Raw genomic sequence first — 23,947 nt, 5'->3', positions numbered from 1 at the left:
ACTCAGGTGCCCCCACTCAGGTGACTTTTATTTTCTAAAAGTGGTGTAATGTTACTATATCATGAAAGAACCAACAGTGTGATAATTTGGCAGCTTGTCTTGTGGGAAAAGCAGTTGTAATTTTTAGCCTCCTAAGTATGTAAGATGTCCTTCATAAGAAGTTATGTAAATAAAACACAACTTTGTGGTATATGTAGCTGTGACTATTAACACAGCCGAGGATTTTAATTTATGTCCTAATACCTACACGTAAGCTAATGTTACCTCCTTCCAAATAATCACCTTGGGTGGCTGAACATTTATTTTTTAATGATACTGCACTTGCTGAAAGTGTCTGGAATTTCTCAAAGCTTGTGACACATAAAAAAGGTCTTCAGTGGTGGTAATCAATTTTGACTTTTTTTTTATGACCAAAAAATTGTGATCCAAACCTAGTAAATAATAAGGGTTTGGCCGAAACAAAGGGGCTTAAACGGCTGATGTTCTTGTGTGGCTCAGAACTTGACCCCAAAGGCATGGCCAAACGAGGAGCTCCACGAAAGCTCTGAGCTGAAGCAAGAGTGCAGTCGGTGTTCTGTTTTCCAAATTCATTTTGGAAGGCCGTACTCGGCTGGATATATATTTTGGCAGTTTTTAAGGGTGATTTTTCTAAAGGTGTGGAAGATCCCAAGCATGACAAAGCACCAGGAAACACGTCAGGCGCTAGAAGTGACCTGCCAGTTCTTTACAGGGAGCCAGATGGAGGCAGCGGCACCTCAGCCCCGCCTCCACGAGCCGCATGTCGGAGACAGCTGAGCGCTTAGCCAGACTCCGGAGCCACAGGCCAGTCAGTTCTGGAACAGTGCCAAGGATAGATTACCTTGTTTGGGTTTCACTTTTTAATTTACTGAAATAATACTTAAAGAGTGGTTTTGTTACCACCAGGTGCTCTAGAAATACTCAGACGCTTAGAGGCTAAAAGAAACCTGTATTTTAAGGGCTGGAGATCAGGCCGAAGACCATGCTTTTTATTTCCCCGTTGAGAAAGTTTCTTCCAGCAAGATTAGCAACAGAGAGAAGCCTCCATGAAAAACAGGCATCCAAAGGAAGATGGTTATAATGGAGATTCTGACAACAGCCCCAAAGGAAAGGGACCTGGGCTTCGGTGCAGTGGATCAACGTTCCCTTCCTGTCTACATACTGCTGTTTCCCCTTTGTGGGGTTTTCTTCCAGTCCTGGACACAGTCTGGTGGATCAGCGTTGCTCCACACGACACCCCGCCTACAGTTATTCCCAGTGACCCTCTCAGGGACCTTGAGATTCCTGTCCCCACGACTCTTGGCCCCATGGACCTGGACACCCTGCTTCCCCAAGGAAGAAACAGCACAGCACATGCCCCACTGAACAAGGTTGTTGTCCAGGCAAGAAGAGCCACACCTGGCAGGGGTGACCCTGACCATCAAGGGGAGCTAGGGCTACTGTCACCCAGTGGGGCAGGGAGGAAGCTGCACCCAGGCCATCTCCCCTCAGGCATCTCTTCATATTCTTTTTGCCTGATTTTGATGGTAAATAGACCAATGCAGCAACCCTGGGGGAGAAGGGCCTGGTGACCTGAGGCTTGGACCCCCAGGGATGAGGGTCTGGATCACGATTAGCAGAGGGCGAGTGGAGTCTAGACTGACCAGGGGAGGAGGCAGACCATGAGCGTCCCTTGCAGCTCCAAGACCAGCTACAGCCCCGTGGAATGTAGTTTGAGTCCCTGGCCTTACCTAAGCTTCCCCCACTGGAATTCCGGAAGAGCTTCTCCCCAAACTTGTGGGAAGCATGTGGCACGAGGGTGCTGGTGGTGGGCGCTGTGATGCCTCTCTCAGGGCCCCTTTCAGGAACCAGTACTTATCGCTTCATCGTTCTGAGCGGGGATCGCGTCACCTCCCTCCTGGGGTGGCCCTGTGCTCCCTTCCCAGCCCAGACTGGCTGAGGCCCTTGCTGGGTCTGTGTCACAGCTCGACTCCCGCCTGCCCCCCCCCCCATGGCCAGTCCTGCTTCCTTTGCTTCCGTGGGGGGCGATCGGCAGAGCACCCGCTAGTAAATGCCCTGCTGCCTCATCTCAGTCCGCAGCCGCCCCTACCCAGGTAAGCCGTTCAGGGATCCAGCAGGTAACTGAACCGTGAGGCCAGGCCCAAGGGTCCATTGGGAGGCATGTGAGACGGGTGCTCCTGAGGATCATAGTTTGAGGCAGTCCACAAGGACAGAGTTTTCAGGTCAGACACACCTGGGCTCAGTCTGTGTGGTTGAAGGGGCTGGTCGAGGTCCTTGGGGCTCATAGGTTATTAGGATGTCTTCTCCAAATCTCAATTTCTTGTAACCCCTGATCAGTGTTTTATTCATGGATGTATCTTAACCAGAATGTTACCTGTTACCAGTTTCCAGCCCTGTCACCTCTTGCAAGAATGAATGCATGAACTCCCCCTTGCTTGAGATGGACCCTATCATCAAGAGTCATGGAATCACCTCAAGATCTCGTGGGCATGCGCAGCGTGGCCATATTGACCCTGGCGCCTCCCAAGGCCCAGGCCCTCCGGGTGAGAGACAGGGTGGCCTCCCCTCCTGCAGCCTCCGCCCCGGCCGCCCGCCCACTGGCACTCAGGGCCTGCAGGGGGCTGAGCAGTAATCAGACTGTACCTTGTCTTTCAGTTGTTGGCAGTGTCAAAAGAATTTATTTCAAATCTGCTTAAGACTGATAAAACTCAGGTTTTCCAAAAGGCAATACACAAAGTTCAACCAACCCCCAAAGACCAGAAAACACAGTGTTTGCAATTCAAAAAATACAAACGCTTGTGGGTACCAATACAAAAATTAGAAAAAAGTTGCTTTCCTCCCCAGCCCCCCAACCCCCGCCTCTCCCCACCCCGTGTTTCCAGTGGGACATGAACACCAACGGGACCAAGAGCTGTCACCATATACCAACAACTCTCACAGGAAGTGGATGCCATGGCTGGGGTCGAGGGGGTCAGAGGGAGAAACCCAGGGACATGGAAGTTCTGTGGACAGTCAAAACAAGGACATAAAGCTTGTTACTCTTTAAATTCCTTTGCCAACGTTAAACAAATCTCTCATGCTTAATACACAGTTTAGTGGGAAAGCAGCAATTCTACATCATGCATTTAACATCTTCTGCTTCGCTCACTCGGCGCTTCCTCTTGTTGCTGAGGAAGCCCGGGGGCTTGGGGCACCCAGTCACCAGGTGTGGGAGGAGCCGGAAAGGCCCGGCCCGGACTGGGCTCTCACCCAGCAGATGCCTACCATGTTCCTGCTTCCACAGCCACGGGCAGTCACTTTTCCAAACCTGAAGTCTGTTTTTTGGACTCTCCTCAGAGCCTGCCTGAGGCCTGGCCGGGGTCTTCCCCAGGACTAGGGTGGGCAGCCTGCGCCCTCCATGAGCTGCACTCTGAGAGAATAGTGACGCCTCCAGACGAGACTCCCCTGTAAGGTCTCAACTCCCAACCGCTGACTGAAGTCAACGTCGTTCACTGAGAAAGCCAGGAACACCCCCTTAGCAGGTACTGCAAGTGGGGTCCCTGGGCTGTGATGACTGCCCGGTGGGTGCCTCCCACCTTACTCTTGGACATTGGTTCTCAGAGCTGCTCCCCTGCTGACATCTTGGGAGATAATGGAGTTACACTATGGGTTGGGGGACACCTTAGATACTAGAACTTAAGGTGACCAAGGAGGCAGAAAGGCAGGTTAACCTCTTTCCTGGTTTTATGGGGGCTTCTGCATTTGGATGCCTTTGGGACTAACAATGAGAATGCTGATACGTAGCCTGTTTACAGCACTTTGTACAGAAAGTACCATTAAAACAGGCCTCACTGGCAATGGGAACATTTGGGATGTTGTGTTGCTTTGTATGGTCATGTGAAGCCTATTTTAAATGTCAAAATTTTCCCTCCTAAAGGCTAGGCAGCAGTGTAATAAATACATGCTCCTGGTCCTAAGAGGCTTGCATGGAAGACACTGTCTGTGGTCAGAGAACAACCTGGAAAGTCACCACACAGCTTGATTCACTGAATGGGAACCATTAGCCTAGATTCAATAGATGAAGGACTATATTTTTTCCCTTTAAAAAGTGTTATTCTATAATCCTCACAATACATCAGAGGAGGTAGGTTAGTATGACTCGTTCCATTTTTGGGTGGGGATACGGAGGCACAGAAAGATTTAAGACGTTTGCCCACACCCATGCCATGAATCAATATCAAAGCCAGGTTAAAAAGAGATGAGTTTCTGAGGGCTGAACTTGGGGTCTGATCAACACATCCTACCCCAAACTTCGTCTTACCTATTCTTACAGTCCATTGAAAGTTAAAGCCCCCAGGATCCTGTTCTCGCCAAGGAGGAACTGCCAGGGAATGTGATCAGAGGACACAGTTACTGGCTTACTTGCAAAACAGAAGTGGAGATTTCCCGGAATCAGCATAGACCTTAAATACCTTCTGAGGAGATCTGATTCCATTTTTAAAAACCAGATAAAGGCCACAAATCCATTAAGAAGTTCCTGTTGCTTCCAGTCAAAAGTGGCCAAGGAAAAAGAAGGTAACAAGTTTTGCCTTCTAGGAATGGGGGTGTGGTGTGGGGGGCATCTGCAGGAGACACCAAGTGAGACCTGACAGCTTGGCTTCTTCTGGTTCACCCCGTCTTCCCCTACCTTCCCCAGCCGGCAGAAGGCTGCAGACCTATGGAAAACCCCGGACTGGGTGTGAAGAGGAAGGCCCGCAGCCTACGATGCAGGCTTTCCATCTAACACTCAGACGGACGCCCCACGTAGCACACTGCGTATGGACCCATGACAAACCACCAGCATAACCCAGTGGTTCTCAGCCCGGGCTGTCCCCCAGGGGGACACTTGGCAAGTCTGTAGACACTGAGTCGTTGCAGCTAACTTGGGGGTTGCTACCGGCGTCTTGTGGGTGCAGGCCGAGGATGCTGCTAACCATCCTCCAGAGCACAGGACAGCCCACAACAGGAAGAGAGTTACCCACCCCAAAATGTCAATAAAGCCGAAGTTGAGGAACCTGGCATCATCTGTGGGCCTTGTGATGGTGTTTTCCAGCATTCACATGCCGAGTCCCCCCGCCCCCCCCAGGTCTCTTCCCTACCCTCACTATCTCACCATGAGCAGGTGGCCACGGGACGGACCAGCAACAGCTTTGTGTAAGAGCTGCCCACCCCTCTGCTGAAACATGCCTTCACGGGGGACCAAGCCTTTCACTTGCCATCAGAATTAAGGCTAAAATGCAAATATCCCCAGAAGGAGGACACACAGAACCTGCGTTCTCATCCTTTCCTGAGAGTGCTCTGGTGGGCAGAGAAGGGTAGGGCATTCCCCGGGCGCCAAGAGCAAAGGAGGATGGGCCTGTTCCCATCCCCGGGCCCACTCCCCATCCTCCTCCCTCTCAGCAGGCCACGGGGCGCCTGAGGGTGCTGTCACAACTACGGAGTTCACAAAGGGCTGAAGATTCAGCCTAGAACTATGTACAGTGCTATAGTTTTTAGGTCAGTTACTTTGTGGGTCAGGATTACTGATGTCCACTTTAATTAGAATCATTATTTTCCCAAACAGGACAGAGAGGGGGAAGCAGGGCTGTGTGCGATATCTTACCTTGCTTTGAATTAGGAGCTAGGATGCTATGCAGTGAGTTGCTATTGGACATTTTTAAAAAGGATTCATTCTAAAAGGAAAGGCATACACGTTGACCAAACTTGCTCACTAGCAAAGAACAAACCGCAGAACGACATTAAGGAGGCATTATTTACAATGCAATGGAACGTGATATTTTCAGTTACTTTGAATTCCTTTCTCACTGAAACTGCTCGATAGACAAACAGTTATTCCTCGGCCAGCCCAACAAAAGCATCGTCTTGATATAATTTTATGTACAAATATGCCACCACGTTCGCTGTAAAGGGACAGGGAATTCGATGGCAGATAAGAAACCCATGCCCCGTCGCCTCTACTCCAAATCCCAGGGGCTTCCTGGGAGGGTGACATAAAGCCATGAGCTGTTGATGATTCCTCCTTCGTTTTGCTGATCTCTCAAAAACACAGGTGTGCGGCACGGACCTGCCTCCTCTCTTCGGTCCGTTCTTATCCCTGAAAGGCGTTTTGTGCTGAGGACAGGAGAGGTGGCCACAGGACAGCCTGCCACGGGGCCCGGCATCAGCCGTATTGCTGCTGGGCTCCTAGAGGAGTTGGCAAAGGTACCAAGGTGCCTGCTCCCGGCCCTCACGGGGCCTCCTGGGGCTGCGGACCGCTGCAGAAGTGCGGGGAGTTCTGGAAACTTCCCTCTGGAAAATTACCTTTCATTTCCTAAAGAGACCACCCCGTCATTGTGGGACCTTCGCTGGTCCCTGTTCCAATCTCCCTCTGACCTAGGTGCTGGCGGTCCTGAGGGTGGCACCAAGTCCGGCTGATCTATAGCAGCTCCTCTCCAACGAGGCAGAGCCAGGGCCAGCTTCAGGGATTCTGGATGCTCCCCGGCCTCTCATCCGGACCCCAATGCAGAAAGCCACCACCGCCTTCCCAGCCACACTCACTCCTGGTGTCACTCCCAGCGCGCTGGTTCTTCTCCCACAGCCGATATGTCTGGACCCGCCGGCCACGTTTCATCAGCCCCAGGAAGGCCGTGGCTCGTCTGTGTCCTCCAGTCTTCAGGAATCCTCCCCACCTTCCAAGCTGAGTCCACCCGGAGCTGGCTGAGGAGTGACACCAAAGGCAAGTGGAAGCAAAGAGGAGAGAGGCAGCTGCCTGGAGGACAGGTGGCAGCCTGGGGTCCGGGAGGGACGTCCCCGGCGGGGGGGTCTGGCGGAGCTCCGAGACAGGACGAGGAGCGCCTCCGTGCACCCAAGGAACCACGAGGCAGGCGGAGGATGAAGAGGCAAGACCTCAGCTCCCCTGGCAGGTGGCTGCCGGGACCGGGACACGGAGGCTTAGACAGCACCAAGCAGCTCCTGAAGACGCCTAGCCGGTCACACCTGCCCACAAGGCGGGGACAAGGCAGCCTTGCGGTCCAAGGGCGCGGGCTCTGAGGTAGGATTGTCGGATCTGCTGCTAGGGGGCAGGGTCTACACAGCATTGGCCGGGGTGACTCAGAAAGCAAGGGCAGCGTCTGAACAAGCAGGTAGAACAAGCAGTTGCTGCCGGTTTACGGGCTAAGTTTTATAAAACTCCGATCCAGCAAGTGGACAAAATAAAATGCTTGATAAAATATATTCTTTTAAAAAGGAGAGAGAACGGTTCACTACCAGATGGAAAGTGGAGGTGGCAGGTGACAAGGAGGAAAAGAAGGAGAGGATGGCAAGGTGCTCTGGGGACAGGAGCAAGGCAGGCTCCGGGCTCAGAGCCCTGAAAGTGAGCTTTCTGAGAGACGCAAATGACTTGTGAGCATCTCCAGGGAGGAGATCCTCCGGGGAGGAGGTCTGCGTTCCCAGCAAGGAGGCCCCACCTCTGGGCCTCTCGGACTCTGCACACCCAAGCTCCCCCTGGGAGACTGGGGGGCTAGGAACACGCTGATATTGCTGTTTCCTGCCTTCTTCAGAGGACCTGCCCCCCCCCCCGCCCCCAGGGCAGAACCACCCCTGCCCTTGGGGCCCCCTCCTGCTTTCAGGATGACAGTAGGGTGGGTCTCCAAGCAAGGGCCTAAGCGGCTTCCCCAGGGCCTCCCACCTTGGGCGCTATGAGTCTGGGAGGGGCCCAGCCTGGAAGAGAGCAACTCAGACAGGCTTGCAGTTCCAGAAAGAGCCACCAGGTGTCACACTGTCATTCCAATGTCAGCGTTTTCTTTGTGTTGAAGAACTAAGAACTGAGTGAATGAATTTTAGCAGACTATCGTGTGTGTGTGTGTGTGTGTGTGTGTGTGTGTGTGTGTGTGCAAGAGAGAGACAGAGACAGAGACAGAGAGAGAGAGAGAGAAAGACACAGAGAGACTGGTTGATTAATGAAGGACCAGAGGAAACCATTTTAAAAGGTTCTCAACAGTTCGGTGGGAGTGGTGAAGGTCCAAATTAATGCCCCTTTCTATGGACCTTGGATTAGGTTTGCAAGGGCATAACATAGTGGAGACTCGAGGACCAAGAAGCAAAAGGATAACATTTCCTGGCGAAGATGGGAACCTGCAGCCTCGGGACTGAGTGATGTCCCGGCGAAGGGTCAACCCCTGGGGCATGGGGTTCCAAAGTGTCTTCCTGCCTCCTTCTCTCAGGATGCCAATCTGCCTTCCTTGTGCTCCCCCAGCCCCCCAAAAGACAAGGTTTGAAAACAGGTGGCAGGAAGCATCATCAGAAACCCCGGGTGCTTTCTCACTCCCTTGAGAAAGGTCCTTCTTTGGGAGTATTTGCAATGTCCAGGAGGAATGAAAGGGACACACACACCCACGTTCACCACCGACCTGTGGTCACTTTCACAAGTGGCCAGTCTAACCAGTTGCCTCAACAAGCATGGCTTGCAGACCTGTTCTGCGTCTCCCAAAGAACACTTGTCTCTAAGATACTCAGTGGCTGCTGGGGCTGCACCCATGACATCATCGTCCTACCCTCATGGGTTCTTTGAACGTAGTGAGGGGTGGTGGGGCTTTTCCCAGATGCCGGTGAGCAGCTAGAGCTGAGAGGCTAGTTGCCTGACAGCTTGGGCCGCCCCAGGTTTGTTGGCACTTCCAGTCCTGTGTGCAGGGTGACCTGGAAAAGAAGACAGGTGAGTGAGGGTGGGGGAGGCCACCGCGAGAACCCCGAGGGCTCACATAGCACAGTGGGTCGCCACAGGTAGTGGCCCACTCCGTTGTGTGCTATGCTGTTTACTGTGTGGCTCAGTATCACTCATGCAGTGTCCGCGAGTCTGCCCTGAGGAGCTGGTCTGTGCCCGGATCACCCACTTTGTCCCAGCGGCCGGGAGCCCGGACGAGGCTGATGCTCTGTTGCAGCAGGTATATGGTTCTCGCAGTTGTATATTTGTTTCTGCTTTCTTTCCGGGCCCCCCGTTCCTTTCCGGCGCCTGTTCTAGTACCCTTGTGGGAGGACAGCCCATATTCCAGGCTGCCTCAAAGCCCTTCTGTGAATGGGTGGAGGTACAAATCAATCCATCAGTGACTGATGCAGACCTGTCAATATGCAGGGCCAGTGGGCACCACAAAGCAGGACTCCCAGAGGGAGGAGGGCTCTGCTAGAAACCAACGGTGCTGTCTCCACATTACTCTCCCTCTCCCCGCACACCCTCATGGGCTCCCATTTTGTCTCTGTCCTTTTGGGGCCTCCTGAGCCCTCCCCCAGGACGGCCCAGCCCTGAGATCTAAAAGGACATCTTTCCTGCCCGCTTCATGTGGGAGCCAGAGGGCGCAGAGAAGGGTGAGAGGAAGCAGAAGGAGACTCACAGCCCCTCGGACTGGTCTCTTCCAGCCCTCCGCTGTGTTTCTCCTCTCAGGGGAGAGCCACGCCTGGAAGGCCCCCGCCCACACCTGGCCATCGGCTCAAGCTGGGCAGGGGGCACTGACTTCCTCCCAACTGCTCACCGAGTGCCTCCATTGCACCTTTCCCAGAAAATGGAAGCCCTACCTGCTTCCCCACTCCACTCCCTCCCCCCTCCCCCCCACGGTGGCTCCACAAGCTGCCACTGTAGAGCCTCTGCTTATTTCAAGTGAATATGCAAGACTTGATCATGCCGGAGAGACTGTCTCCAGGGAGGGTGGGCTGTGGTAGGTAGCAACAGTCAGCTTCCTTATAGCCCACATTGTCCAAGTGCGCTTCGGAAGCCCCCGAACCCCAAGGGGAGCCGCCAGAGGGGCTCCTGCCAGGAGGGTACGCAGTACCTGCACGTTGCGGTTGAGGCTGAGGGCCGGCATGAAGACCCCGTCCACGTGGCTGAAGGCTGTGGGGCCCTGCTGCTGCCCATTGATGAAAAAGGTCAGAGTGTGCTTATTCAGGTCCAGGAGCACCCCAACAGTGGCCCCCTTGCACACGCCGCCTTCCGTCCTGGGAAGAGAAGCCCCAGGAAGCCCCATCACCACACCTAGCTCGGGACGTAGGTGATGGCTCAGAAGAGTCACGTAAAGGATGCTAGGAATATCGTCACCCGCACACAGCCCCCGCGGCCATGCAGGGAGCTATTCTTCTGGGCTATGAAACTTTTCTTGAAGTTACCGCTCACCGGTTAAGGGCCACACAGCAAGGCCTTACCCTTCGTGTATGCTTCCTTACCCTGAGGGAACCAGCTTATTCCGCCCCTTTTATCCTCACAGTCCCTGAGACCTGGACCCCCAGGGAGTTTTAGGGTTTTGATGAGTGGGTCCCACTTGAAAACCTGGAGTGGGGAGCGCGGGTAGGGAAGGCTCCTTTACCTGCCAAGGAAAGGAACTAACTTGGTGCCCTTGACAGTTTTAACCAGTGAGGATGTTGAGATCCACAAAGGGGCAGACAGCCAGGTCTTTGGGAGATTTCAAAAGGTCCACCGGCCTTCAGCTCATCTCAGAAACCTCCCAGGGACTCCTGAAAGGCCGTGCATGGCAGGGGACAGATGCTGAACCTGGAATCAAGTCCCCCGTCTGAGTCGCCAACAGTGGAGCCTTGAGGCTGAGTTGTGAAGCTCTCAATAAACGTCCCTGATCCCACATTTGGCGGTGGTGGGTATTCACGACCGCCGCCCCAGAAGCATCAGTGAGCGGCACTGTGCTGCGGGGCCCTGGCCGACCTGCCTCCTCGCCGTGTTGGAAGGGGGTCCTTCAGACTCCCTTCCCTTAGCTGAGGGCTGAGGTCTCCGCCTCCACTCCAGCTGCTCCACTCTGACAAGAAAACCATTTTTACCCTTTTCCGGACGGGGCACGAGCTCATCAGCTGCAGGCTGATGGCGGGCCAGAGAGCAAGGTCGTGAGGAATGGCGTGAGGAAAACTCGGGCGCTGACCGGAAAAGCGCTTCCCAAGAGGGCAGGATTCCCGGGGGTGTCCTGGGACCCCCCCGGGGCCGGATCCCGCAGGTGGGAAAAAGGAACTAGAGCCCGGCCTCTGGGGCTGTTCAGACACCGACCGCCGGGTGGCGGTAGAGACCGGGCCGAGGCGCACACACCTGTTTCCCACGCAAGCGCGCCTGCGCCCAGGGTCCGCGCGGGGCTCCCCTCCGCAGCCCCCCACCCGGGGCTCCCACCCGGCCCCTAACCCCACACAGAAGCGGAGGCGGGACCCTGAGCTAAGTCCTGACAGCGCCGCGAGGTGGCCCTGTGACTTGGGACACTTGTTTAACCTAAGCCCTTCATATACTCCGTAAAATGACTTTTGTACTGTTGTGAGGACTGAAGGAGATCATGTAAATCAGGTGCTTCAGACAGCGTCCGGCGCGAAGTAAGCTCAATAAATGCTCCCCGTTATTCCTCCCATGGGCAGCGTATCTGGGCACCGTTCGGTTTAAGCGAGTAGAGACGGAGCTGGTGGGTCTGGACCGGGCCCCTCTGTGGTTTGTGCACAGGGGCGGGGTAGGTCCAGTGCCTGGACAATGGCACCTGCTCCCTCTGTAGAGACCTGGTCACGGCCGTGAGGGCACCGGCCGTGCGGGGACTCGGGCCCGGCTGCCAGTGCGGAAATGAAAGGGGAGCAGAACTGGGAAGGGAACGACGGCCGACGGCCCGGGCAGAACCTGGTCGTGGGGCTTGTGGAGTGTCCTGTCAAGCCATGCCCTGGGGCTGCTCTAGTCTCTGCAGCAGCCTGTGCAGGCAAACGCTCACTTCTGCCTGGACACTGGACACCCAAGTAGCTGCAACACCTCCCCCTGCTCCTGACGCCTGAGCTCGGGAATGGCCGCGGGGACGCGGTCCCCACAGGGTCCTCGGTCCCCAACAGCCCGCGATGGCGCACCTGTTGGTGTGGGAGTTGCAGTGCATGAACCAGCTGCGGTTGTTGTCCACGTACATGGCCCAGGCCTTGTCATCCTTGCCCAGCATCATGTCCTTGACCACGCTGGCCCTGGCCACCCCAAAGGCGGGGTCCGGGTGGTTGTCGTACCGATCCACATGCAACTCCCAGTAGTGCACGCCCTTGGAGAAAGCCGCCGTGCCCAGCACCACCCGGTCGTCATAGCTGCTGCAGGTGGCCGTCTGGTTGTCATTGGATAAAATGATGTCCCGGTGCCCAGAGTTGGGGTCAAAGGTGAACCAGGCCACTGGAAAGGAAGGAACCAGAGTCAGGGATGGAATTGGCTAGCAGTCTCTAACCTGGGCTGGGAGAAAGACTCATTTGCATCTTCCAGAAAGTTGGCATCCAGCATCAAATGTTCTTTCCTGTGTGATTCACACCCAGGCACACACGTGTTCCCATGTACATGCGTACACACACACACACACACACACACACACTCTCGGATCTGTGTTCATCCAGGTTCTCAATCCCATGAGCCCAACCTCGCCAAGGAATGCGGACATTTGGGCCTCAGAGCCCCAAATCTAAGTGCATTTTATGGAGTCTTGGTCTCTGACACCCTTCCCTTACGTTCCATACACTGCTGAGAGTTAAAGAGGAAGTAGATATCCATGGCCCCACCTGGTGGGCGGGGGGGTTTGACACACAGAGAGGTGAAGTGATGTGACCAAAGTCACCAAGCTCCATCCTCCTGTTTCGCAGCCCATTGAGTGGCCTCCTCTGTTCTCCAATCCCTCAGGTTGTGGGAAGTGAGGTGCTTACTCTGAAATTATGACCACGATGCATAGGGCAAGAACTGCTGTTCTCCAGGGCAGGGGGCCCCTGCCGGCAGAGAGCTGGTGAACTCTTCATGCTTTCTAAAATGAGCCTGCAGGTTGCACCATTTTCAGAAAGCATCCCCAGTTGTGCCCTTGACAAGAGCATCTGCTCTTGCCCTTTCTCCCCTCCATCCTTGGGAGACTAACCAAGTGTGTCACATTTTCCTCAGGGCGCCCAGAGGATGTGCTAGGATACATGATGACAATAAACAGGATCGGCGTCATCCCAGGACGCTGCACCCGAGGCCGGGGCATGCCTGGGTTAGCAGGGCAGATGCTTTTTGGAACATGTTCTTTATTTATATCATCACTCCCTGCTAAGGACTCAGATGACCAAAATCCCACGAACGCTGATGTGCTCTTGTTGCCAGAAACCTGAAAGGTTGCAGCTAGGTGTGTAAACCATCAGATCTGGGCTCTTGCACTGGATATTCGAGGGATCGTTTCTTGCTGCGAGGAAAGTCATACCCAAGGACCAGTGGCCTTTTCTCCAGGACCGTCCTACCCATTCTCAGCCCCTGGGTCTCCCTGAGCCTCTCAGATGCTCATTTCCCATCCCAGTCCAGCAAATGGGGTGAAGAACTGGCTCTTTTTTGGTGGCTTGTGGGGAGGGAGGTGCAGGCAAGGGGCCATGGTGAGCAGGGCGGGGAGGGGCTGAGAAGAAAAAGTATACACTTCACCACTGCCACATTCCCTCCATCCCGTCACTCCTCTGTCCTACGCAGCTGAGTGTTCCCTCCCATCCTCCTTCAGAAGCTCGTCCACAGTGCCTGAATCTGGTCTTCCCCCGAGCCCCCAGTGCTCACCATCAGAAGTCTGTAGGACGACGGTTTTACTGTAAGGCCCGACGCCGGAGGAGTTGAAAGCCTTGACCCTGGCATTGTAGGTGCTGTTGAAATGCAGACCGTCGATGGTGCACAAGGTCTCTTTGCCAACATACACTTCCTAAAAGACAACCAAGAGTGCTCAGGAGGCGCCTCTGTTAGCTGGAAAATTTCTCTCAGCAACATGTTGTCATTCAAAGAGCTAGCGCCTCAATAGAGCTCTTGAATCAGGGGAATGTGGATGAGTGGCTGCAGGGCCACAGACCATGTCCACGTCGGACACACAGTCCGACCACTGGCTGGCCAGCCCATCTGCCTGTGCGGATGGGAGGTGTGACGGGGTCCTAGGGAGGCAGCGAGGGACGGCGGGTCCGCAGCCAGCTAGCATGCCTCCTGAGAATGTCCTGCCTCCGCTGAGGTCAGCTGGTCAGACAGGACTTCCCAAGGGGCTGGAGGTACAGAAACCCCCACTTCCTTCTTGGTTGGAGCAAGAGAAGGTTGCTGGGTTTTAGTGGGAATGTAAGCTAGGAAACGTGAGCTAAGCATCTAACTACACAAAATCACCAATATTTTTAGAAGAAGGGTCAGCACACGTGATGGGAAGAAGTGTGACCAAGCACAGGTGGGGTCAAGTTGATTTGGATTGAGAGGGGCACTCCACCCCCTCCCCATCTTCTGCCACCCCTGAGGTTGGCATCTTCCACTCCTTGGCCCCCCTCCCCCAGAACTGCTTTGCTCACAGCCTTCTGAGACGGTGAGACATTTCTGCATGGGACCCCAAAAATCCTTTAGTAGGGATTTATTTTCTTCTCCATTCACTTCAAACTTATCTTTGTCCTCTTAACTTTCCCAAATGCAGAGCCTGGCCCTCCTCCTATGCCACTGTTTCTGCTTTGGCTAAAACATCTTTCCTATCTGGTTGTTTAGGGGGTTGGCTCTTCATTTGTTACCCAGGTTATTAATAATAGCAGCTGTGTTCCAGGCATCGTACAAGCCATTTTAATCCGCACATGATCTCTGAATGTTGTTTTTGTTTTTTTTGTATTTTATATACAAGGAGACCTGGAGAAGGTAGGAAACCTGCCCAGGATCAGAGTGAACCAATTTGGAAGCCAGGGTTCAAATCCAGGCCTGCCTGCATTTGAAGCCAACACTTTTCCCACTATAACGTGCAGCTCCTCATAAATTCTACCCCTGTATCTAGCTTTTGTTAGTGGTCATGTCTCAAAGGGGAGAGGCATCTGTATTTGAATTCTGTGGCTGCTTCTTTGCACATCCTAAAACAGTCTTCTCTTCCCATTTCAGAAACAGGGGCTCTTTTCCTGGTTTCCGGTCCCGGAGTTCTTTCTGGTCTTAACTCCTTTGCACAGCCAGAACACCTGAGGTTCTGAACCCAGTGAGTGATCTGCCATTCCGTGCTGACCTGACCCCAACTCGTCTCTTCCCTAAATTGCCCACATTCACACAGGACCCAACAATTCCTAAGGGTTCTTTCCCCAAGTCTTAGGTTCCTGTAGGATACCTTTCAAACAAACAAACAAACAAATGAAACAACATATGCATAAATCCCTTCGAGAGAAACAAAAGGAACATTGGTCTTTGGCAAGATTTGATAGATGGTGCAGGTCCCCAGGAGAAGGAAGGTCACAATTGTTAATGGTGGCAGTGGTTTGTTCCAGTGTGTCTTAGTCTCCTCAGGAAGGGAAAGGAGAAACTCTCAGAAGACCCAGGGTTTGTTCTCCTTGGTGTTCCTGCCCACAAAGCAACTTGACAGTGACCTGAGCTTCGCTGTGTGAAATCTCAAGGTAGAGTTCTATTGGGGGTCTGGGTTGGGGTCTCTACCAGATGGGGGAGTCGAAGACCATTTCTGGCTCACTAAGAGCCTTTATTGTCACCACGATATTTCATCACTGGCAACATGAGTGTAGAAGGTCATCCCAACCCAACCACCATTTACCAGGTGTCTGTCTTCCCAGGCAGAGCACCTTGCTGGGTAGAACAATCTGACCCAGGCAGGGCAGGAAGCGACAGAGTGTTGAGGGAGTGGGGACCTGCGTGAGCAGAGATATCTGGGAGGATGTGGAAGAATAGCTATGACTACACTGGTGGGGTGAATTGGGAAGTCGATCCATGCAGGTGACAACTTCTCTGAGCTCGTCCTCTGCCTCAGACCTGTGTCAGTCTTCAGAGGAAAGCTGTCCTAAATTTTCTCTGTGGCTGCCACCTCTGCCCAGACCTAGCCCTTGGTAGAGCAGCCCCATCTTCCAAGGGTCCAGACCCACTGGCCCTCTGTTTTGGGGCCAGTGCCCTTTGGGGGCAGCATTGGAGCTGAGGGCAGCCCCATGGGCTAGTCCAGAAGCCTCGATGTTACCCCCCAAAGCAATCAGGAGGGCCTCACCCGGAACTGGCCCCCGTCGCCGTCATCCAGCTCCAGGATGTAGCCGTCCACGGGGCTGTGGGTGAAGGGCGGCATCCTCCAGGCCAGCGTGACACTGTTGTTGTGGGTACAGCACTTCTCTAGCTGCAGCAGGGGGCCGGGTGGTACTGTGACAGGAACCGCTAGTTCAGAGCCCCAACCCCTCGAAGGGCCCCGGACACCTGTGTGGACTCTCCTCCCCCCTGGCAGTGGCCCCCGGCCCCCAGAAGGAACGGTGGCCACCTTTGGTCACTCCCAGCCTCTCACAGCCCCAGGAGTCTCCCTCTCAAGGTGGGCGGGGGTGAGGGCAAGCACGGGTGACTGGTGACCGTGCGCTTCCAGCGTGTCCTGGAATCTGGGGCTGGGGGATGGGAGAAGCATGGCAGATGCCCCTGCACCTCTGCGTCTGGAGCCCTAAGGAGCGGCTGTCCTCTTCTCCACCTGCCCACTGAGAATCCCTAGTTTTGAGTCTCAGACCCACGAGGGATTCCCACAGAGCCGGGGTCCGCGTGTCCCCACATGCCTCCTGGCCATGCACAGGCCTGTGTGGACCCTCTCTGTGGCTTATACCGAGGCTTGGGAAGGAGCTATTGGGGTGGGGGGGCATGCAGAATTCAAAGACACATTTGAACCTTTGGCTGGAAGCACCTTAAAGGCCCAGGGAACCAGATCCGGGAAGGAGAGGCAATCTTAGAGTATCCAACAGCCAACCCTCGGAATTAGGGATGTGAATCAAATGTATCTTAAGTTCTATCATGGCAAGATCAGGAAAAAGGTTTTATATTCTAGCTTTTTTCGGGCTCAAGAGATTGTAGAGATAAATCCAGTCCACACTGACAATTGTTGAAGGGAAAATCGCAACATCAGATTTCTAAACACTATGGAGGGACGCCTGGGTGGCTCAGTTGGTTAAGCAACTGCCTTCGGCTCAGGTCATGATCCTGGAGTCCCGGGATCGAGTCCCACATCGGGCTCCCTGCTCGGCAGGGAGTCTGCTTCTCCCTCTGACCCTCCCCCACCTCATGCTCTCTCTCTCTCTCAAATAAATAAATAAAAATATTTAAACACTATGGAGTTCAGTTTGGCTCCAGTCATTAGGGCTGTCTTCCAAAACACGCCTGATGGTTCAGCTGGGTGCAGCCCTGTCTTGTTTACAGACTTGGTCTCAGGACTGGCTGAGCAGAGCCGACTCCCTGGGCCTCAGTTTACAAGCATGTAGGGGTCCTCTCTCCGTCCTAGGCTCTGTTGTTGCTTCTCCCACTTCCTCTGTGAATCCGCCACCCAATCCTACCCAAAGCAACATCCAAGCCTTGGAAGCGGCTCCAAGCCACCTTCTTTCACACCCTCCCTTCCCAGAGCCACCCCTTCTTCTGCCACAACTCTTCACCCTCTGCCGGGCTCCCCCTGCTCCTCAGTACCATGTCTCATTCACACCTAGGGCAGGTGGCATTTCCAAACCTCGCCTGAGGTGCAAACCAAGTGTGGGAGTGAGCACGCAGATGTGCAAGACACTTGTTTTGTCTTTAGTGTAAAACTGGCCACATGTTTCGCAGGTAAAGATTTCCTGCACTCATAGATTCTGTAGGTGTGGCACTCTGTCCTTTGATATTTTGGTTTTAAAAAACCAAACAGCTTTATTGCCTCTCCGGAATGTACCCTTGATGCCTCTGGAGAGAGAGACTTTCGAATAGGACTCTGGTTCTGGCCAACACTCGCTAATTTTGTAACCTGGTGCAAGGCATGCAACTTTACTTGACCCTTAGCCTGTGTCTCCCATGGCTCTCCCCCACCTCCTAGCACCCTCCATCTTGTTCATTCTGCTCTCACTTCTGACCTTCTTGCTCTTCTTGGAACCCAGAAAATGGATTCCTGCCTCAGGGTCTTTGCATTTGTCACCCCTCTGCCATCTGGAATATTCTTCCCCTATATCACATCTCTCTCCTCCTCCTCCTCACCTCAAAATACCCCCCTTTCCCAAAAAGCCTCCATTGGACATTATATGATATATTTGTGTACTGTCTATTTCCTTTTCTAGAATATCAGCTCGATCTTATGAGAGAGTTTGTTGACTTGTTCAAACCTGTGTCCTGCACCTAGAAGAGTGCCTAACACACGGCAGACACTCACTAAGTGTCTGAATAAACAACTAATCCTCTTTTACAAATGGGAAAACTCAGGCTCAGACTGGGGTGCTACCCACCCTAGGCCACCCAGCTAGTGGGTGGCTGAGCTGGGACTTGAAGCTGGGTCTGTGACTTTGGCATCTCTCCCCTCCCGCTCTGTTTTCCAATGACCCTGAGCTGCCCCCTCAGAGTGGATGCCTCTTCTGAAAGAAGCACAGACTGAACTGGGCCAACCACGGCTCACCCCTACATTTCATCTGGATGAAGTCCAGCTGGTGGATGGCCTGCAGCAGCGGCTCGCTGTCCAAGGTCAGATCAAACTCCGCAGACACTTTTGGCTCCAGGGCGCCTTTGACCCACTGCTCCTGAGACACCTGGACACGCTTGATCAGAGCGTCCGAGATCTTAAAGGGGAGCACAGAGTTTAGGGTTTTGATTTGCAAAGGAAAACTCATGCAGCAAGTGGTGGGGAAGGAGGAGGGGCTTGGTGTCTGTGGCTGGGGAGGGGGAGGGGGGCTGCGCTAGCCACGTGCTCTCAAGCCACAGCAGAGAAGATATGATCCCTGCCAGCACGACACTGAGCAAATAAAAATGCACTGTATCGTTGGAATCATATTTTAAAAGAGCAATCATCTAAATGTGAAGAAGAACTTGCTGTTTAAAGATATCAGGCCAAACCATTTTGTGAAGCAAATGATTCTTTTTTAAATACGCAAAAGCAGGGGCGCCTGGGTGGCTCAGTTGGTTAAGCAACTGCCTTCGGCTCAGGTCATGATCCTAGAGTCCTGGGATCGAGTCCCACATCGGGCTCCCTGCTCAGTGGGGAGTCTGCTTCTCCCTCTGATCCTCCCCCTCTCATGCTCTCTGTCTCCCATTCTCTCTCTCAGATAAATAAATAAAATCTTTAAAAAAAAAAAATACGCAAAAGCAGTCTTCATTATTCTGCTTTTGCTAGATCTAGTCCTTTGCAAAGTGAAACATACCAGTGGTTTGTCCCAGGATCTGAAGGAAGTGCTTCCTATAGCCCCAGAGTTTTGAAGCTCACTCTCCATAGTGTGTTCCCTCCAAGTTGCTCTGCTCCAAACTCCCCATCATGCCCCCAGCTCTGTTCTCCTCTGCTCATTCTGACACTTGCACGTGTCCCCGAGGAGCCATGATCCCGTGTACCCTTCTTAGGGACTAGTCAAGGGGATTCATCATTTTCCCCGCAGACGGAGGACTGAGCCACCATCTGAATCATTGTCGTGTTCTTGAGAGCGGCTCGTGGCCCTGAGTCAGCCCGGCTGTTGGAGGGATGCCCCAGCAAGGCTGCTCGGGCTCTGTGGGTAGTGGCCATCTGTCTACGCCTGCAGGACTCTGCACATGGAGGTAATGGGCCGTGTGGATTCTGCTAACTCACTTCCTCCACCACAATCTTTCCAGCTTGTCTGGCAAAGACTGTCCTCTCCCATTTGTGGGGAAAATTTGGAGTTGGGGTCTCTGGAAGTTGAAGCATAAACACATGACATTTTGGCCCTAGAAATTATGACATTTGACTCCCTCTTTTAATAAGGACACAGAACCAGGGTCACAGCTAGTGAGAGTCAGAGCTAAAAGGAGAGCGTAGGTCCTCTGGAATCTCTGAGCAAAGGAATATCTACTCAATTCTCTGGAAGGGACTGTCCTAAAACCTCGGCTAGTTTGGGGACTTGGAGTGGGAAGCCAAGCCTGTCCCTGTCCCCCGAGCGCAGGCTCACCTGCAGGAACCCGGAGGGGTCGTTCTCCTTGATCACCTCCAGGCAGTACTCCATCAGCCCCGTTGACTGGCGCAGCTTCAATGTGCAGTGATTGATCTGGTCCCAAACCATCTGTGATGAAAAGAACCCCTAGTGACCTTCTCATCAGAGGAAGAGCAGCTGGGCTGTAGTGGGAGTTGGAGAATTAGCGCAGAGAAAGCCCTGGGAGAGGCGACCACCTTGCACCCTCTCCTCTGGCTGTTCTGCTCCTGAGCTCCATGGGCCCTCTCTCCTGGGGAATAAATGGACCCACTTCCCAACAAGCGGGCCCAATGCCTGACAGAACGAACTCTGTTCCTGAACTCCGGATAGCAGAGAAAGTGCACAGTCTGAAACTCTCCACGAGACCAGTGACCAACTTCTTATCTTACTTCTCACCTGTCATGGATGGGTTCTGCTGCTTCACTTGAAAGCCACGGACCATCCCCAACACTCATTCCTTCTTTCCTTGAAAGTATTATTTCCTAATTCATTTGAGAAATGTCTATAAAATAGGTTGAACCCCCCCCAAGACAATGAAGCAGTCCTCCGTCGATGCAGAGTGTTCGTGGCACCTGCCTGGACCAGGAGCCCAGTGTCCTGTGAGAGGAAACCCTCCCCTTCCCACGGTGGACATTGGTCATATTATTATTGCTCATTTGAGGGCATGAGATACTAGAGAGGGCCTGAAGAAGGGGACAGAGCTGGCAACCTGAGCAGAGTGTGGCCTCGCCACCAACCGTGGTCACTTCTGCTCTGCAAGGTGAGAGGCAGAATTCCTTAGATAGAAAACAGGACCTCAGAGAAGATGGGAGACAGTATTTCTGACCTGAGCAGGAGTGTGGGCATCTTACTGCAGCTTTGTAGGTAGAGCATGGCTTTGGGGAAAGTCACGTGAGTGTGAGCAGGTGCAGGGGCAGCTTGCTCATCCCTTCTTCGCCTCATTCATTCATTCATCCATTCTCTCACTCAACTCATATTGACCCGGTGCCTACTGTGTGCGCCACCCCACGTGCGGTGTGGAGGCTGTGATGAGGACCAGGGTGTCATCACCCAGGTACCTACCTTCAGCTTGTGCTCCCTCTCTTTGGTGACCTTGGTGAGCAGCTTGGCTTTCTGCCGAGTTAAAGCGTCGACCAGCGCATCACACTGAGCAACCAGGCAGGCTTCATAGTCCAGTCCGTTTTCCTGGGGGAGGCAGAGAGCTTTAGGGAGAAGACATGCTGAAATCTGGCCAGTGCTAGACACAGAGAAGTATTTCAGAGAAGCTCTTGGCCAAGTCATCTGTAACATTATTACATTGGAAACAATGTGAATATGAGTCAGAGGAGGGGTACCATGAATCTTGGCACATCTCTATGGTGGAATATCCATTGTCATTCAAACCTTGTTCATTAAGAGTTTTTAATATCATGGAAAATGCTCATGAAAGACTGGGAAAGGGAAAAAAGGGGGGGGGTTTCAAGTTGTGTACAGCACAATCCCACACTGTGTGCATGTACACGTGTGTCTAAATCATGGAGGAACATGTCAAAATGGTGAAGCGGTCACCTAAGGTGCAGAGATATCAAATTTTTTCTTAGTCCTGTCTATTGTTCTCTACTTTCCAAAATTTCTACAATATATACTTTTGCTTTTTGTAATCAGAAGACAGGAAAACAAAATACAGTGCTCTTGCTGTAGGATCTGTCTCGGTCTTTTTTTTTTTTTTTTTAAAGATTTTATTTATTTATTTGACAGAGAGAGACAGTGAGAGAGGGAACACAAGCAGGCAGAGTGGGAGAGGGAGAAGCAGGCTCCCCACTGAACAGAGAGCCCGATGCGGGGCTCGATCCCAGGACCCTGGGATCATGACCTGAGCCGAAGGCAGACGCTTAATGACTGAGCCACCCAGGCGCCCCGTGTCTCGGTCTTAAAACAGAATCCTTCGAGGTCTCTGAGATCAGCAAGGATTCCGACCCCGTGCTGTGGCCTGTGCTGAAGCTCTCACCCCCGGCACCCCAGAACGTGACTGTGTGTCCCTTCTGGGTTCATCATCTCTGTGAACCAGTCCTCCACGCATGCGCATTCATGTAGAGCACACGCGTGTGCACTCTCTCCTGCAGACAGCTCCTGAGGCCAGAGACTGGGCCTTCTTGATCTGTATTGGGCTCAGTATGGGACACAGTACGGGTGCTCGGTACACACATGGATTTAGTAAATGATGCATTGATATTTTGATGCACTGATTCCCTGCCTCTGAGGCTATGCAGTAGGACAATTAAACCTTTACAAAATGCTCGCCACAGGACTGTCCCTTCCCTCTTGCCACTTCTCGTCTGCTTCCTACACTAACTGCCCTCCCGGGGCTGGCGCTCTCCTCACCTGGATCTGCTGCAGGATGTTCTTCAGCTGGACCAGAAACTCCTTTGCTTCTTTCGCCTTATCGGAAACCCCATTTAAGGCCTGGGACAGTTGGGCCTAAAAAGATATCGTGTGTTGAAAAGGCAAATTAGGGGTGAACAGCATACAGTTTGTTCTTCACCAGCAAGGCTGGTGCATGTAGGTGAGGGGCTGGGCCGGTTCCCCCATGCCCCCATTCCTCATGTATGCAGAGACCACTACTGACTCATGGGCCCTAAACAGTTGCTTATTCCTCCAGCAACAGTTGACAAATGTTGATTGACCTACACTCTTCTGTCTGGACCCCAAAGCTGGACAGAGGTAAGGAGCGTTCCGCTAATTTGTTGAGGCTGACTGGTCTGCTCCTGATGTTTGCAGAACCCAGGACCAGAAGGCAAATAGAGCCCTCTCCTCCCACGGTAGTTCTATCCCTCATCAGTAGGACCCTCAGATGCTTACATATGGACATCCCAGGTCCCAGCCACCCCACCCCACCCCTATTCGTCTTTTGGCCTGGGGTGGGGGAGGGCAGGGAAGAGGCCTGCCGGCCCTAGAAATGGGCTGGAGCCATCTGGACTGGGAACCCTGAGGCGTTGTCTAGAGGTGGGATACGGGCTCTACGGCAGTGCCCTTAACCCTCGGGAGCCCTCTCCTTGCAGCGAGCGGTGTGGACAGAGGAGGCCCAGAGGTGGAGCTGCCGGCCCGGATGGAATCTATGGCCTTTAGCATTAGGCTTCTTTTTAACAAAATGCACACACACACACACAATCAAATTTGTCTCCAAACCTAGCTATCGCAGAGACTGATGACCTTGATTGTTAAGCATGTTAACCACGAGTCACATTTTTCTAATTAAAAAGCTGAAGATGGGGCCAGAAAGGCCAGGGTCATATCCTTGCCCCTCCCTTGCTTTCTTGAGGTCATTGCTCAAATGTCACCCGATCAGTGAGGTCTTTCCTGATGACCCCATAAAATAGCCCTCTTCCCTCACCCCGCTTTGTTCTTTATAATGCTCATCACCCCTCGACATAGCTTTGTTTACTGGTTGTCTCCCCACGCTCGAATGTAAGCCCCCTAGCACAGGGAACTTGCCTGGTTTGTTCACATCTAGGAGCCCCTGGCACATGGTAGCATTGCATGAATATTTGTGGAATGAATGAATCAGTGGTTGGTATTCTTTAGACCATACCAAGGATCCTCCGAGTGTGGTTCCTGGACCAGCAGCCTTAGGGGCACCTGTCACCTGGGGCTTTGTTTGAAATGCAACTTTTCTGGCCCCATCCCCGGGCCTGCTGATCAGAAACTGGAAAGGAAGGGCCAGAGCCTGTCTTTTATGAAGCCCTTGAAGGGGATCTAATGTCTTTTGAGATCCACTGAACTGTACAAACACAGCCTGGCTGAGCATCTCTGCGGACCGTGGTCACTAAAGCCATGGAGTAGAAGAGATGACTCAGGGAAACATGCGGAAAGAGAAGCAGGGGGCCTCAGACCCAGGGAGCACCAACAACACTCAAGGTGAGGTCAAGGTGAAGTTTGGGCTCGGTTCTGCTCGGTCCTTTCTCCACTGCCTTCCCCATCCCTACCCCTGCCCCAGGTGGTTTAGACTCCTCCCTCCATGGCTCACCCAGGGTGTGCCTCTTTTCTTTCTTTCTTTCTTTCTTTCTTTCTTTCTTTCTTTCTTTCTTTCTTTCTTTCTTTCTTTCTT

At 53.1% G+C, this 23,947-nt stretch overlaps 1 protein-coding gene across 1 annotated transcript in view; it reads right to left on the bottom strand.

Annotated features, from left to right (window-relative positions):
• Positions 1 to 7,638: 7,638 nt before the first annotated feature.
• TRIM67 (tripartite motif containing 67) overlaps positions 7,639 to 23,947 on the bottom strand; it is a 48,222-nt gene continuing 31,913 nt past the window's right edge. The window contains exons 2-10 of the mRNA XM_032430359.1: positions 22,225 to 22,320; positions 20,926 to 21,048; positions 19,843 to 19,953; positions 18,351 to 18,510; positions 15,966 to 16,111; positions 13,550 to 13,688; positions 11,866 to 12,169; positions 9,834 to 9,996; positions 7,639 to 8,709 (exon numbers count right to left, since the gene is read on the bottom strand). Of these exons, the coding sequence (XP_032286250.1) occupies positions 8,644 to 8,709; positions 9,834 to 9,996; positions 11,866 to 12,169; positions 13,550 to 13,688; positions 15,966 to 16,111; positions 18,351 to 18,510; positions 19,843 to 19,953; positions 20,926 to 21,048; positions 22,225 to 22,320 (1,308 nt within the window). The 3' untranslated portion in view covers positions 7,639 to 8,643. The remainder of the gene's footprint in view (positions 8,710 to 9,833; positions 9,997 to 11,865; positions 12,170 to 13,549; positions 13,689 to 15,965; positions 16,112 to 18,350; positions 18,511 to 19,842; positions 19,954 to 20,925; positions 21,049 to 22,224; positions 22,321 to 23,947) is intronic.

Source organism: Phoca vitulina, unplaced genomic scaffold, assembly GCF_004348235.1.
Source record: "Phoca vitulina isolate PV1807 unplaced genomic scaffold, GSC_HSeal_1.0 scaffold43, whole genome shotgun sequence".
Lineage (NCBI taxonomy): Eukaryota > Metazoa > Chordata > Mammalia > Carnivora > Phocidae > Phoca > Phoca vitulina.
The sequence above is the reverse complement of the archived record's forward strand: the minus strand, read 5'-3'. Positions and strand labels throughout refer to the sequence as shown.